The 16,599-nt window shown below is 33.3% G+C and overlaps 1 protein-coding gene across 2 annotated transcripts; it reads right to left on the reverse strand.

Annotated features, from left to right (window-relative positions):
- Positions 1-4,515: 4,515 nt before the first annotated feature.
- LOC128235054 (uncharacterized) lies at positions 4,516-16,385 on the reverse strand. Of its 2 annotated transcripts, none has more exons than XM_052949757.1 (7): positions 16,068-16,385; positions 13,998-14,117; positions 13,753-13,783; positions 13,222-13,265; positions 11,591-11,764; positions 9,714-9,796; positions 4,516-6,927 (listed from the first exon to the last, which is right to left on the reverse strand). In XM_052949757.1, the coding sequence occupies exons 1-7, from the start codon at positions 16,276-16,278 to the stop codon at positions 6,925-6,927; spliced, it is 666 nt and encodes a 221-aa protein (XP_052805717.1). In that variant the 5' UTR covers positions 16,279-16,385; the 3' UTR covers positions 4,516-6,924. The 2 variants fall into 2 exon arrangements, with proteins under 2 accessions (XP_052805717.1, XP_052805718.1); XM_052949758.1 differs by lacking the exon at positions 16,068-16,385 and adding an exon at positions 15,777-15,871.
- Positions 16,386-16,599: the final 214 nt, after the last annotated feature.

Here is a 16,599-nt window from a genome sequence, read left to right on the forward strand (position 1 = left end):
GGCTTTCACACATAAGATGATACATTTCACAGTTGCGAGAGTATTGTCTCGTCATTAGTAAGGCACTTAAGTTCATTAGAAATGAGCACATTGGCAATAGTCTTGGAGATGCCTTTACCGCTAAATATGAATTTGAATATTTCCCCGGTGTGATTATGTTTGGGGTGAGCCACCATGACTTTAGTTGGAATTCCATTTTCAGCATCTTATATTGGAGAAAACTTTTCCAATCGTAGGAAGAGGGGAACGTACCGTAATCCACGTAAGACACTATGTATTTATATAATGAGTATTTCATCAATAAACGAAATACGTCCTGGACAAAGCCGACCATCTGTTTGTCACAATGGAGTTACTTGATAAGTCTATAAATATTTCCTTAGTCAAATATTATGCTGGTAGTCGACATAATTGGCCCAAAAATATTAGTTTTCTATAGTCTATAAACACTTCAATAGGGTGAGTCATTAGTGCAATAAATTCAAAATTGTTACTCGTGTTCAGCTTTATTTTCTACATATGTTTAATGCAATACCTGTGAGCTGTTTTGAGCTTTTGTATGTCTGATTTTGAGTAAAAGTAACTTGTCTCGCAACCATACAGAGATTTAGGCAGTACGACACTCTCATAAACTGTCTTCAATTAGCGCCAAAGTCGAGACATCGACTTCGGATGGATTCCACTGTTGCAGATTTTGAGGAACGTGCCGCAAAGCTTGATACACGCAACCTTTATGGAGCTTGTCGATGACAAATTGGAGTTGCAAATTATTCCTAAATGTGTATACACATCACATTCACTGATAAGTTCATTACCCAGATGGAATATATAACATTGATGTAAACGGTTGTTGAATGTTAAGACGGCAAATTTATTTGCATTGTAAAAAAATCGCCATTTTCGGGAATAATTACAACAAATGCTCATCATAGTGACCATTCCGTGTTTACATAAGTCCATTGATAAAGACCAGGTACATTATCGGTGACGTCGTTCGGCCTTGAGGATTTTATTGTAGAACGTCGAAGTTTTCAGACGATAAACCGTATAATACATCTCTTTTACTGCAAGGAATGTTGTATGATCTATGGCGGTTTGCAGAAGTTTGTAGAAAAGCCCATCGTGCAAGACGTGGTCAAAAGCTTGCCTTCCATCCAGAAAACAAAGATATACAGTTGAGGAACGTTGCCGGGTGAATAATAAGCTTTCACGTAGCGAAAAAGATGACATCAAACATCCTAACTGTTCTTGAAAACCACCTTGTTGGTTGTCAATGTTTGTAAGTAGTTGGTCCTTGCATCGTTGCAAAATAATAATTTCAAAAACCTTTAAAATAACCAACGACAGAGTGATGGCTCGATAGTTGTTTACCTCCCTTATGCATAGTAGTGATCGTACCTATCTTCATTAACACCGGGATATGGGACAACCTTAACATAGAAGTAAACATATCAGCCAATACTAAAGCGATGATTGACCTTCCTTAGATAAGGTGTTCATTTAAAATCCCGTCACTTCCGCCTGCCTTGCACTTAGGTAACGTTTGAATTGCACCGTTAACTACTTTTTCTGACGCAGAAGAATCTGGGTCAGGCTTTATATTATCAAATGCATTTTGGAATGTTCGTGATACGTGCTTCTTCCAATCATCGTCAAAATCTTGAGATTGCGATGGCGAATAAAGGTCTTGGGAGTATAAGCCCCAATCCTTGACTAGATCGCTTCTGTCCCGGTACATTGTTTCATTAAAGTTAATTCCTGCCCCGCTATTAGAAATTGATAACATTTTCCTAGAATTGACCGTTTTCCAAAATCTGTCTGTATCAGTCTTTGCTATATGTTTTAGGATGTTGTCTATGGTGGCTAGATATTCTTCGATACACCGTTTCTGTGCAAGAAGGAATTTACGTTTGGCGCTCTTGTATGCAACGAACATTATATCGGTAGGCATTCTTGGTCTTCCCGTACGGCGTACTCACTCTCTAACTCCTAAAAATATATTATAGAAACAAACTCATTATATCTGTCATATGAACCAGATAATGTTGTATTATTTGAACCTTTTTCTTTCAGAATTAATCAACTATAAAACAATACATAACAACACAACCTAATGGGAATGTGTATCAAGCCAAAATTGAAAAAATATAGATTAAAACAGGAAATGAACTTGAGTCTCCCGGGTGCTGCACAAATATCTTTCCACTGCACCACAATCTCTATAGGTTTAAACTCAATTAACGTTATATATCATTTCCACTCTTGGACATAAAATCGATTCATTTATGCTAAAACCAGACTTTATGTCCCCCTTTGGAGAGAACAAAATTATGAAATACATGCAAAGATAACTTACCTCCAACTCCGCATCCATTTTAACACATCTTAGTCAATAGCATGTACAAATATCCATTTTTTCATCAGTGTTTACAAAACCAGCTTCTGACTTCCTGGATAAAATACGTGACGTCATTTTAAATCCTGTTTTTTCCTACATCGTCATCCATATCACTAAGACATGTTTTGTCGCGACGCTAAATATTTAACCAATTACGCTTTAGGCTAAATTGGATATAAAAAATAAATATTTCCAAACATACTTTTCCCAAACATTGGCTACAAATAACCACTAGCAAAATATACAATATACAATGACAAACCAATTCTACTCTGACAAATAAGGAAATATATTTGTATTTGGTTGAAGACAATGTTATTGATATTTATGGAAAAAACTACAAGCTCAGAAGCAAACAGTTTAAACATAAACCCGGTTTAATGGCACCGGGGTAAACGCCAAAGACATAGAACATAAAAACAAAAAATCACAAACAAGAAACATGGAAGAACAGCACAAAACTCCACGAATAGCACATTGCATACATACAATACATATAAACTAGGTATGTTTATCAAGGACTGTTAGGTACAGCCTTGAAACGGTCAGTAAAATAGAAAAATTAAACATCACGTTCATCGCTTTTGGAAACATTACTTTGGTAAACAAATAACTTGGATTTGATTTCATAAACATATATATGCTGCCAGACAACGACAACAGAATAATACAGTTCAAACTAAAAGTTTTTAACGAAAGTTTTCCTTGCAATGATATAAAGCATAACTGGAGTTTGGTCGATCAGTCGAGACTGTTTTCCCGAGGTAGAGGGGATGAAATCTGAACTGTTGTTCAGAGGCCGACAGGCCTGGCCTGCTGACTCAGCATTGTGTGTGGGGCCAGGCCAGACGTAATACGTATTGAGAGTAAAAGCATTGATTATTAACTGGAACACAAAGGTAGAACTTTATTGCAAGATTAAACTTCATATTTGATATAAATAATCAGAGTTGTATTTGGATAGAAAATGAGTATTTTAATTGAATGCATGAGGCATTTTTTTTACACTAGTTTAAAATTTGTGTGCATATTGCATAGTGCATAGATATGGGTTTAAAAGTCGATAAATTCTTTAAATCAATGTGATTAGACTCAAGTAATACATACAATATATATATATATATATATATATATATATATATATATATATATATATATATATATATATATATATATATATATATGTATTATATTTGTGATGGTTTTCATGTTTTGTCTTTAATTTAGATGTAGAAATTCCATGTTATGGTTCATTTAGTTGAACATCCAGAAATTCAAAACTTCATGAATAGTTCATTTCAAAACATGATTTTCATATAAGTTAACTTATACATTATGAAGGTTTTTAAACAAACGCTAAAAGAGATACCTTAGACACAGGCTGGAAGGTTGAAAATAGTAGAATTCATGAAAGGTAATGAAATGTGCAACACCTGTCATGGCCCCTAGCACTGGTAAAAGCGGAATTCTATTTTTATCGATCCAAAATAAGTTAAAGGCCATAACTCGGGTGTGCTTGATCTGATATGGATGTTCAACTGCAAACGATCAAAACAGCTGAATTTATAAAAGTAATGCTCTCGATGGCCTTGATTATCCTTACAGCTAGAACCTCGCTTGTGAGCAGGTGGTAGCTTTGATAAGGAAGCAGGTAGATATAACAATCAAGCTTAGTCAATGACATTCTCCTTTAAAAACGACTGTTGTCTAATTATAAAGGTTAAAAAGTATTAATCAGGAGTAATTTGTAGATTTATATTCAGTGATCCCAATAGCTCACTGATTTAGGCGGACAGACAGGCAGACATATAGATGAAAATATAAATTTTGGGGTTTTTGCAATCCACTGTCAAAATTAAGTCATTGCTTTTTTGGTAAATATGACAGTTGAGGCGTAATTGTTTTGTTGTTATATCACTTTTCACTTGCAATAGCTTATCATGTTATCTATTTCTTTAAATTATATTTGTGGTGGTTGGAAAAATAACTGTAACGGTAGCTAGAAGTCTTTTACTCTTTAATTATAGTGTATTTAATTACAAAGCAAATAATAAAAATATATTAAAAACACAACAACATTTTAATGCAACAACTACATCAAAACAGCCGCAAAAACATCTTGGAGGTCCTTAATAATGCATTGCGACAGCGGGTGTAATTATTAGTCAGTGATTGCACGGACTTGTAAGCAGTGGTAGGGGTCAATTCTAGGGTCAACATAAGTTAACCTAACATGTTCAATTGATCAAAACAAACTTTATAATTTACGTCTACTTCTCAAAGTTAATGAAATAATAATTATGTAAAACGGTTTTAAGAAGAACGTAATTACTATAAACAGTGTATTTTTTCACTTGTTGTAAACATAGTAAGATGAAATTTAACATCATTGATATTTTCACCAGACAAGACAGAAAGCATATGTCTTACTCATTAACACACGTTTTATGGGAATGAAAATATATACTTGATGGCTATGATTGTTTAACTCTATTTTGTAGAAATTCTTTTGCTCCTTTTGTAACAAGTATTAGATCTGCTGGTGGCACTGTATAACCGTTTGCTTAAAATGTGTAATTGCACCCATAACTTAGCTTTGATAATTATTACTTTCCTTATTTGTAACACAGTCATCAATATTAGATGTAGCTGTAAAAAGGATTCAATTCATTCACCTTATATTCCTTATATTTGTCATTGATCTGAAGTAACGCTCTACCAAAAATCGCCAATCTGGCTTCATCAAGTTGACTATTTACTGTATGGTATAAATGTGCGACTGCCTCAATCGGATTCAGTCTTTCCCATTTTAAATTCCTTTAGATAACATAGTTCATACATTCATTCGCATTTTGATTGTACATACTTGGGGGAAAAGTCCCAAGTCCAACCATTGACCTTATCTCTGCGGTTATTGATTGTTTTATCAGATCATTTTTATAGGTGATAAAATATGAATAGAAATCCTCACCATTTGGATGCCTGTTGCACCCTGTGGCTTTAAACATTTCCAACTTGTTGCTGAAGTTTTCTGCATCCAAACTGTCTACTAAACCTGGATGTTTTACTTCACCTATATGCTTTCCAAATATGTCTGCAATATAACTCTTTGATGATTCTGTATATATCTGTTCAAATCAGACAGTTTAGATATGATAATGTCTGGCATATGAACATCGCAGAGTTAGTGTTTTGCAGAGCAAAAACAGGTATCGAATGAGTCTGTTATATTTTTCTCCCCATCGCTTCCATACACAATCTAATGTCCTAAATTTGGACAATAATTTATCATTCCAGATGGAAGTGGAAATAGCTTTCAAAACAATCTTTTTTGGTGCAATATAGCTTGACCAAGAAATACAGGGTGACATCCACATTTTGTTGATTACATAAAATTCCTGTATGTTATAAGTGTTAGGTAATATTGGCCACTGTTGAAAGTGGCATCTACAAGACACAACAGTTTTTTGGATTTGTGCAAAATCGTTTCACATCATGTAATTGCTAATCCATGAAAACATGGAATACAGGCGATCTAGTCACTTCTCTTACAAACACAGAATTGGGCGTAAAAGACTGTGTTTTACATAACTCTATTAATTCTATTAAAGGGTCAGAACTTTGTGAACTGTCTGTATATCTGAAATTTTCGGTTCCTGACATGATCTCATAGAGCCTACAAATTATCTATTTCTTCGTTTTTCTTCAATACTGTATGCACGGTAGATTTGGGCGAGCTGTTTTTATTAGAATGTATATGTTGTTTATAATGCATCTTTTGTTGATTCTGCTGCTCTGGTGGTTTATTCGTCTTTTTATGTCCATGTGAAGACACAATTACAGAATGTGGAGCCCACTAGTAAATATATTGAAATAAAGCAATGTTATGCAGCACTTCTAATTTACCTGTATGCAGCAATACATAAAGAACAACTCTGTGAATTGCTGCTGAATGCTTGTGAGACATTCTTCTCGATTTAATGAATGAAGTATTTCTATACTCAAACTCACTTGATGGGGTGTAATTATCACCCATTCTCTTGAAATATTTGACATTTGTAGATTGAAAAATAATAAAAATAACATTAATGCATTTAACAAAGTGGTAGTATTAAAATAAGCCTACATGACGTGAACGAATTGTGAGTCAAAAACCCCATATTTCCTTCAAAATCATTATAATTCAACATACAATTATACAATGGAAGCATGAGCTCCGGTCAACAGAAACTGAAATCGGACAATTTTTAACAAATCAGTTTAAATAAACCATATTTACAGACGCATTTTGAGCAACGGGACCTGACTAAGATAAAGAGACATGTCTTAAGTGTATTGATAAGGGCTACCTCCCGATAAATGTACGACATATATATTTATATTCATTAAATATGAAATATAGAATCAAAGCAAAATCTTCTGTTTTCTCAGAAACAACGCGCTCGGCACTGGTCTCCCATTCCCTGTACACGTTCATCAGGCCAAGAACTGACGGACGCCCAGAGTTATGTCTTCAACCCGTCGTATCACTGAAAAAGTTCGTAAGATAAACTGATAACGTTAACGAATTGTTTCGAGTTAACCACTTAATTTTAACGATAATTATCTAGCTATCTCGTTAATACTAGTGATAAATATCATAAGACTAAAATCAGGCTTGAAAGTGCCAATAACTGCCACCTTTTACCCTTTTAAGCTATACAAAACTAAATTGCTAACTAGTTATGATTAGCGAATTCCACTTAATAAGTGACATTGTAACTGGTTAACTATATAAGATTCTACTTAATAAGTGGTTACACGAATCTTATGAAGCTAACCAGTTAATATGTTACTTACTAAGTGGAATTCGCAAATCATAACTAGATAAACAGTTACTGCTAAAAGCTAAAAATTCATTTATAGATAAGTGATATATGTGACCATCGGCTTCAGCCCCAACAGGGCTGTTACTGTAGAGGACAACGAAGCAGGTTCTCGGATAGGAGTAAATAAGGTAAGTTAAAACACTGATCCGGGTCTTAACACTGGTAATTTTGATAATCTAAGCTAGTCTGAATATGTTTTTCACAATTTGATTTACAATGTTCAAGAACTGTAAAGTTACTCCTCTTTCAAATACTTAATTTCACATTGAAATATTATTACCATTTTGTGAAAAGGTATTCAGATTTGGCATACAACAGTGTATCATCAATTGTTGTGTTATCATTATTGCAGATGGTACATATAGGCATAAATTGCATTGGTGTGAGTGTGTTTTAAAAGGGACGTTACTTCGCTGTACCATTCATTGGATGCATTGACGTTTACTTCCCCTTCGGATGTAGAAAAAATGTTCTTTTTAAATGGCTGAATTACAACAAGTTTGCAGAACACTTATAACTATTAGGGTAAAAAATAATTTTAGGGCATTCATACGATCTTGAATGCTCGCTAAAAAAAACAATTTAACCACATTGCGCTTCACGTGAACTACCATTTGTGAGCGGGACATTTAAGATCTCATGAATGCTCCGAAATTAATTTAAAGCCTTAAAACAAAGTCGAATTACAACGTCGAGAAATGAGTTCAAGTTGACGTTGTTTCAACTTTGAAATAGCATGTACAAATATCCATTTTTTCATCAGTGTTTACAAAACCAGCTTCTGACTTCCTGGATAAAATACGTGACGTCATTTTAAATCCTGTTTTTTCCTACATCGTCATCCATATCACTAAGACATGTTTTGTCGCGACGCTAAATATTTAACCAATTACGCTTTAGGCTAAATTGGATATAAAAAAATAAATATTTCCAAACATACTTTTCCCAAACATTGGCTACAAATAACCACTAGCAAAATATACAATATACAATGAAAAACCAATTCTACTCTGACAAATAAGGAAATATATTTGTATTTGGTTGAAGACAATGTTATTGATATTTATGGAAAAAACTACAAGCTCAGAAGCAAACAGTTTAAACATAAACCCGGTTTAATGGCACCGGGGTAAACGCCAAAGACATAGAACATAAAAACAAAAAATCACAAACAAGAAACATGGAAGAACAGCACAAAACTCCACGAATAGCACATTGCATACATACAATACATATAAACTAGGTATGTTTATCAAGGATTGTTAGGTACAGCCTTGAAACGGTCAGTAAAATAGAAAAAATTAAACATCACGTTCATCGCTTTTGGAAACATTACTTTGGTAAACAAATAACTTGGATTTGATTTCATAAACATATATATGCTGCCAGACAACGACAACAGAATAATACAGTTCAAACTAAAAGTTTTTAACGAAAGTTTTCCTTGCAATGATATAAAGCATAACTGGAGTTTGGTCGATCAGTCGAGACTGTTTTCCCGAGGTAGAGGGGATGAAATCTGAACTGTTGTTCAGAGGCCGACAGGCCTGCTGACTCAGCATTGTGTGTGGGGCCAGGCCAGACGTAATACGTATTGAGAGTAAAAGCATTGATTATTAACTGGAACACAAAGGTAGAACTTTATTGCAAGATTAAACTTCATATTTGATATAAATAATCAGAGTTGTATTTGGATAGAAAATGAGTATTTTAATTGAATGCATGGGGCATTTTTTTACACTAGTTTAAAATTTGTGTGCATATTGCATAGTGCATAGATATGGGTTTAAAAGTCGATAAATTCTTTAAATCAATGTGATTAGACTCAAGTAATACATACAATATATATATATATATATATATATATATATATATATATATATATATATATATATATATATATATATATATATATATATATATATATGTATTATATTTGTGATGGTTTTCATGTTTTGTCTTTAATTTAGATGTAGAAATTCCATGTTAGGGTTCATTTAGTTGAACATCCAGAAATTCAAAACTTCATGAATAGTTCATTTCAAAACATGATTTTCATATAAGTTAACTTATACATTATGAAGGTTTTTAAACAAACGCTAAAAGAGATACCTTAGACACAGGCTGGAAGGTTGAAAATAGTAGAATTCATGAAAGGTAATGAAATGTGCAACACCTGTCATGGCCCCTAGCACTGGTAAAAGCGGAATTCTATTTTTATCGATCCAAAATAAGTTAAAGGCCATAACTCGGGTGTGACTCAAGTAATACATGCAATATATATATATATATATATGATATTAATATGAATGTGACAAGTTAAAAGAATAACAAGGTAGCGTTATAGATGAGAATGTTTTACTGGCTTAGTCGCTAGATTCATTTTTTTCTATAACGACACTAACTTATCATTCTCTATTTATAACAATTTACTAATCTAAACTTACTTTCTGTGACTTATCTCCTGCACAATTATTCTGTTTTGTCATCTGTATGTTGTCAATGTTTCCGTAAATGCCTGTAATTTTACCTGCAAAGCATATTTAAAATATATCTGCAAATGATAATTAAATTTAATTCCTAGCACCATGCCAGGTTAATACAATGTCATTTGTAAGAAATCAATAAAATAGTTCATCTGTTGGGATTTTTACTGATCCTCGTGTCCTGCAATGCAATTCTTGGCTTTCCAAAATTTTAAAGGACATTTAGTTGTGGAAAGTTTTATTGAGTTGGTATTTATTGATAACACTAGAAGTTTTACTGAAATCGATTCATGTCCCAACCAGTAAGACAAAGTTGCTAAACTACTTAAATGTTGGTGCTAGGAAATAGATAAACATTTACTATGATCTTGATCATTGAAACATTGACTCCTAAATCAATATTGTGATATGTAGGTCGGGTCGATAAATAAGTGAGGTTTGTCTACGACTATGTCAACTTATTTTCGAGTTATTGTGCGAAGAAATATTTTAAAACAACAAGCACACCTTGACCTTGAACAAACAACAACAGTATGGATGCACTTGGTAATAGCAAATTACGAAAAAAACAAACTGAAAAGACGATGACTGTTACCTTGACTTTGGACTTCTGACACCAAACACTATAGAGCCATTTACTGGCAAATGTTCATTTAGAAGGCTTTATAAGACTGTTGACTATGATTATTACCTTTAAGCTATTGATCTTGAAACATAAGGGGTCATCTACTCTTAGAAGCAACCTACACTCCGACACAAAACACTATTGTGATTTGCATTATATTGTTATACACTCGGATCAATAACACTGATAACGTTTTCGTTGTGTTTATTGTTATGGAAATTGAAATCGGTTTGTTGTTAGACAATGCAATTAAAAATACAATAAAAAAACGAAACGTTCAAAGGAAGCTTGTTATACTCGTTTAAGTTTTAATATATCGTTGAGGAATTTATTAATATTTTTTCATACAGTTGCATGATATTTTTTCAAATATTATTGTAAAGAATCCAATTTCAGCCTGTCGGAATAAAATGTTGTATTTTTAGGGGTTTTTTTTACTAAAAGGCGACTTTACTTCGAAAGGTCTCATTTTCATTGATTTTAGTTAAACAAAACCATATTTTCCGGGCAAGAAGACAGTATATAGAGAACGATTGACTAGCGAAATATTTGCTGACATTTAATATAAATTGCGGCATATAGAAATCAGCTTCTCTCGGGAAAACTACTTGCAGAATGAAAACTATTCGAAAAAATGTTTTTTGCCGATGACTGTACTTGTTGAGTTGTTAAGCCGTAGGCATAACCGTTTTGAATAATAGTGCGAACATGATCTTCTTCAAAAAAAATGTAGGCTGTGACCTTCAACTTTGGCATACTGACGAAAGCGCATTATGTGCTAAGCAACCTAACGGTCAAAATGCTCTTAATTGATTTTGCAGACCAAATATTTACTAAATTCTAACCGCTTACTGCATACGAAATGGTCGAAAAACAGCCAGCCACTGATAGGTTAAGAGTCCTTGACATATAAGACGAACATAACCTTGTCTACTGACGATCTATCGTGTGTTTTTTCAATTTTATATATTATGTATCAGTCTAAAGGAAGGCTGTCCATATTGCCTCCAATATTTGTCCTTTGACCATTGTGCCTTTAGACATTTACCTACTGCCCTATTGGCCTGACCTTTGCAGCAAGCCATCCTCCATCCATCTGATCGTTATCATTATATCACTCCTGAACAAATAATTACTTATTATTAAATAATTCAATATTATATCAAGAATCCGGAAGTAAACTTATTAATTAGATAATTTATAAATAAGTTACCTTTGTTTTTCGTTTTCTTTTTCTTGTCCACAACTGCATATATATCACCGGCATCTTCATTTTGTTTCGGCTTTTTCTTGTCAGGTGTTGCATAGATATCAGCAGATATAACCTTTGGAATGTCCACATCATCTCCACTTACATACATCGGATTTTCCACCTCATCTGGAATGTCTAAAGGGAAAAGAGACTGAATACAAAATTAAGAAATGCCTTTGAGGTCAATTGAACTATATCTTCGATACCTTATTGTAATATTGTACGTGAAATCAGTTCGGTATTTGAAGAAAACAATGTTCCTCGATAAAGCAATGTTCTTACAAAAGGAAAGGTGACAACTATGAAAACAATGCATACATATATGAATGAGAAACCTCCCAACATCTTCACTGATAGTTGACCCTTTTTGTAATAAATCCCATGAGCTTGCCTTTAATTGTATGTTTTGTCCCTATCTATGTAAACACGTCTATGTAAGTGTTCAATATTTGATACGTCAGCTTCTCTATTTAGTTCAAGTACTGAAAATGCTTTCTACTTTTATAGAGGGACATGACTTCTTAAGTATTTTAGTGTTAGCGATATGACGACATGTCAGCATTTAATGGATGTTATTCCAATTTAATACTTTTAAGTGTTGATGTATTAACAAAAGCTGCACAATTGCTTAAATTGTTTCGCTTAATTCATAGTGAAGCATATAAGCAATATTGTATCTGATATGTCTCCGTTAAAAGCTGCACTCTCACAGATATACCGTGTCTACCGTGTGCAGATATTTTTTGTCTTGGAAAGAGCAAACTTTTGCGTAAATTCCTGCAAACTAATGATAAAAGATTGCTGACAAAAGATCAGATCGCAGATTTTCATATTTCAGTTCGAAAATTAATGTTTTATGGATTAAACCTTTACTAACGGTTTAAGGAAAATGCATAAAACAATTTCTGAGCTTAATTATAAATATCTCAGATCTTTTTTTTTGTCAGCAGTCTTATATTACTGGTTTCTATGGTTTTCGCAATAAGTGGCTCGTTCCAAGACAAAAATAAAAAAAAAGTTGTCAAAACGTTTTAATCTGTGAGAGTGCAATTTTAAGATATAACATCTTAAGTACCTTTAACAAGCTTTGTTTGAGATGCTGTTTATTAAGATTTGACCAAGTAAGCTAAATTTGATAATTTTACCTATTTTTCTAAAATATGTTCAGCGAAACAGCATTAGAAAAAGTAAAACGGAATTAATGCCAGCGGCTTCATCCTTATCATATCATTTTGTCATTTCAACTTATATAGTTGTCATCTTACAATTTTACATTGTATGCAATCCATTTTAAGGATCGATTGCATTTCATATAGCTATTCTTATGCTTAATTAAACCCTGTTACGTAAACAAATTGAATGTTAAATTTGCAGAGTAAATATTTTGAAAATCAGGTCGGATGCATCTCTATAATCAAGAATCAATAATGTAATATATAATATAATCATTTAATATAGTTCCGTCTCCATATTCCTAAAAATGAGAAATATTTACAGACACAAAATATGTTAACTAAAATAAATAAAAAGCACCAGTCGTAGTCACATATCGTACCGTATTAAAAATAAACATTACAGCCTGCATAACTTACTGTCATCGTCCGGTTGTGTACGGTGAGATAGATTCGCCAGTTTCCTGAAATTGAATTTTCACGGCTTGTAAAAAGTTAAAGTAAAACTATAGAGACTACCGTCAATCCAATCATAATCTGATCTTTCCATGTGTGCATCGATTAACACAATCATTTTCAATGTATTTTTAAAAACAAACGTGGAACGTGAAAAGTGTTCAATCAAATTAGATGAAACATCAAACAATGATAGTGGTGCTGCAAATGACACTGACGATTATACTAACATAGCTTAGGTTGTTTGCCGTTCAGTGTGTTGTAGGACTTAGTCGTGTGCCTTTAAACGGGATTTTCGTGAATTTAAAGCTACTGGGATTGTCCCTGTTACCTCCATTATATTATTACATGCTTTTGTTTCTCGTTTTGGTGGTTCTTATCATGTTTCGTTTTAAAATTGTCACGATATAATAAGTCATGATTGCATGTATTTAAGTTTTATGTCGAACATTATAACTCAGGACCAAGGGACATTGCTAACACCAATAAACTTACTGTTCGTTCGTCAACTCGCTATTATCGTGTCCTAGAACATAAAAAAGTAATCAATATAAAAAAAATGCTTAATTTGAAAATGACAATTACTTTGCATGTAATCCATTCTTAACTACCATGGATCAATACAGTATGTATCATAAGAATAACTTGTATCTTAATCTTAAAAGATTTTTAAAAGTAACATTTACAAAGGAAAACACCTTTAAAACAGTGAAAAGTGTTTCAAAATTGCCTCAATATACCTTTCTGCGTAATTCTTTTCCTTAGAAAGACGAAAACCACAACAATAACCAGCACAATTACACATATGCCTCCTCCTGCTGTTCCTCCTATCATAGCCCAAGGTGTTGATGTTTGCTTCTCTGCAATATTGATAATATTCAGATGAATGTGAAAATAAGGTCCATACTGGATTGATTGATTAAGGGAAAAGCTCTGTCTATTTGATGTAATGATCGGTTTTGAAATGTACAGCGTTGAATCCGTCATAAGTTATTGTATTAGACTGTCGAGTCTCATCTCTTCTGATGGAATTGTACGACATTATATATTGGTTTGGTATAAGATGCACATCTTGATTGACACGACATTGAGCAACTCTGGTTTAAATAGTCATAACTTTTAAATACCGATCGTGTTAGACACATAATTACCCTTGACAAACAAATCAAAGTGATCGTGGTTTCAATTGATTATTTTATTTGAAAACACAAGCTATTTGAGGCGACTGATACAGTCGGGGTCTCGGAGTTTCTGGGGTGTTTTCCGCTTACGGATATATTTATTTTGTCAAGCTTCATTTACACATTTAGCATGAAACAATTTAAAATATATACATGAGTTTAAATTATTAATTCGATGATTTTTTTTTAAAAAGTTGAAATGTACACCTGTTAATTAACTCCTAAAACATTTAATATATTGTGCCTTGTATCAGCAAACGTTATTAGAAGGAGCGCATTTTGGATCTGAATACTTTTATTAGCGAAGATAAGAATGATAAACAACTTTTACAGCGATAGTTCGTGATTGTTATTAATTTATATTTTGAAACGAAAAATGCAACGCGAAAACAACGATTCTTTAGTAGAATTCTCTTCAGGAAAATACTGTTGTCATTGCATACCGTCATATACATGTCATTTAGACTAAAAACATCTGTAACAAGTACCACATTTTTTCACGTTGTATTCGAAGGATATTTTGCCAGATTAAATGTATGATCATCCCTTTTTTAAATTAAAAACCATACGAAAAGGCAGAATATAAACATCGAAAATACAAGTCAATTATGCCTAGTAAAATTGGTAAATAAAGTTTGTCCTGGCTGCTGTCTGTGTAGCACCTCTCCAAAGGTGGAGCGCCGGAGCTGAGGACCAATAATAAAATGAAACCAACATGGACAAACCAAGTATTTTAAAATTTCAAAATAAACTCTGTTACGAGTCACAAAATAATGGCCCAGACGACAAAAAATATAGACACAGGCGTATAAACACCACATATACAAACACAAACACCATAATAAAACCACACACGCATTAAAATAGCTTAATCGATCAATGATGAATAACCGCCTTGGAACGGTCAGTGAAATATAAGCTTACTGGAACACGTAACTACTACTCGGGTCCTTGTTTGTATGACCATAACCTCACACGTGTCCAAACATTAAAGTATTATCCGAGCCAGCATCAACTTGAAAACCATGAAGAATAAAGTAAAGAATAACATAGACACTGATAAATTAACATTAAGTACTTAACGACCAAAAAAGATAACCTGCAAACGAATGAATCATGCCGGATCAACACCGCTACCTCAAAGGCAAGATCATGTAGCGATCATGTGGCTTGGTTCAAATATTAAGGGCAAAGTCATTCAATGGACTATGCCCTGTATCATTTAGTCGAACAATTGCGGCGCAAATGTAGGTAGGCAGAGGCAGCGGCCGTCATCTCACACATGATACAGACTATATAATTGCGTTTTTTTTTAGATTACAAAAAATAGATGCTTACGTTTTCATTCTTGTAAAGGAATAAAAAGGTCGATGGCTAAGGATGATTGTGTGTTCAGATGTAGTAATAAGTTTCTCTACCCAAGCGTATTTTCTAAAAAGAGATAAGATTTCTCTAACACACTACAAAATACCCTAAATATTCCTGAAAATCGTTCCATGGCACTCTTACTGTGAGATTTATGTGGGTGCATAGGGGATACAAGACAAGTTAATCAAATTATTTTAAAAAAAATCCTCTCTACACTGAAATAATATATTTAACACAAATTGGCACAGTGCTTCAGCATACCTTCGTTTAACTCCTTGATCTCAAATTGCTCTTTGAACCCGACAGGATCAGCAGCTCCAATAAAGTTAAAAGCCAACAGTCTAGCGGAATATATTCCTGGAACTAGGTTAGTTAAATGTACTTGAAACCTTTCATTTTCCTTTATATACTTTGAATCTAATTCATCTATCACGGATTTGTTCATCCATGCTTCATCTGAATTAAGCGACATCTGCAAAACAAAAGTTTGTTCATGTCCTCCATTGAACCCTTTTTTCCAATTAAGGGTAGCGATATTGTCCAAAGTGGTCAGTTTCAGTTCTGATGGTTGCGACGGCTTGCCTGAAAGTTTAAGGTTGACATAAAACATATTATTTCTAGTCCTATATTCGGTTACATAATTTATTTTCCAGTTCATACAAAGGTGAGTTAAAATATACCCGGTAACTTTTTAGGCACAGCCTTAGTACATGGGTTCAGCAAAATATGTGTTAGATATTGCTTATAGAAGACTTACGTTTGATTCTTAATTCTGCTGATAAATCAGTCATAT

The sequence above is a fragment of the Mya arenaria genome, chromosome 5 (genome assembly GCF_026914265.1).
Source record: "Mya arenaria isolate MELC-2E11 chromosome 5, ASM2691426v1".
Taxonomy (NCBI): Eukaryota; Metazoa; Mollusca; class Bivalvia; order Myida; family Myidae; genus Mya; species Mya arenaria.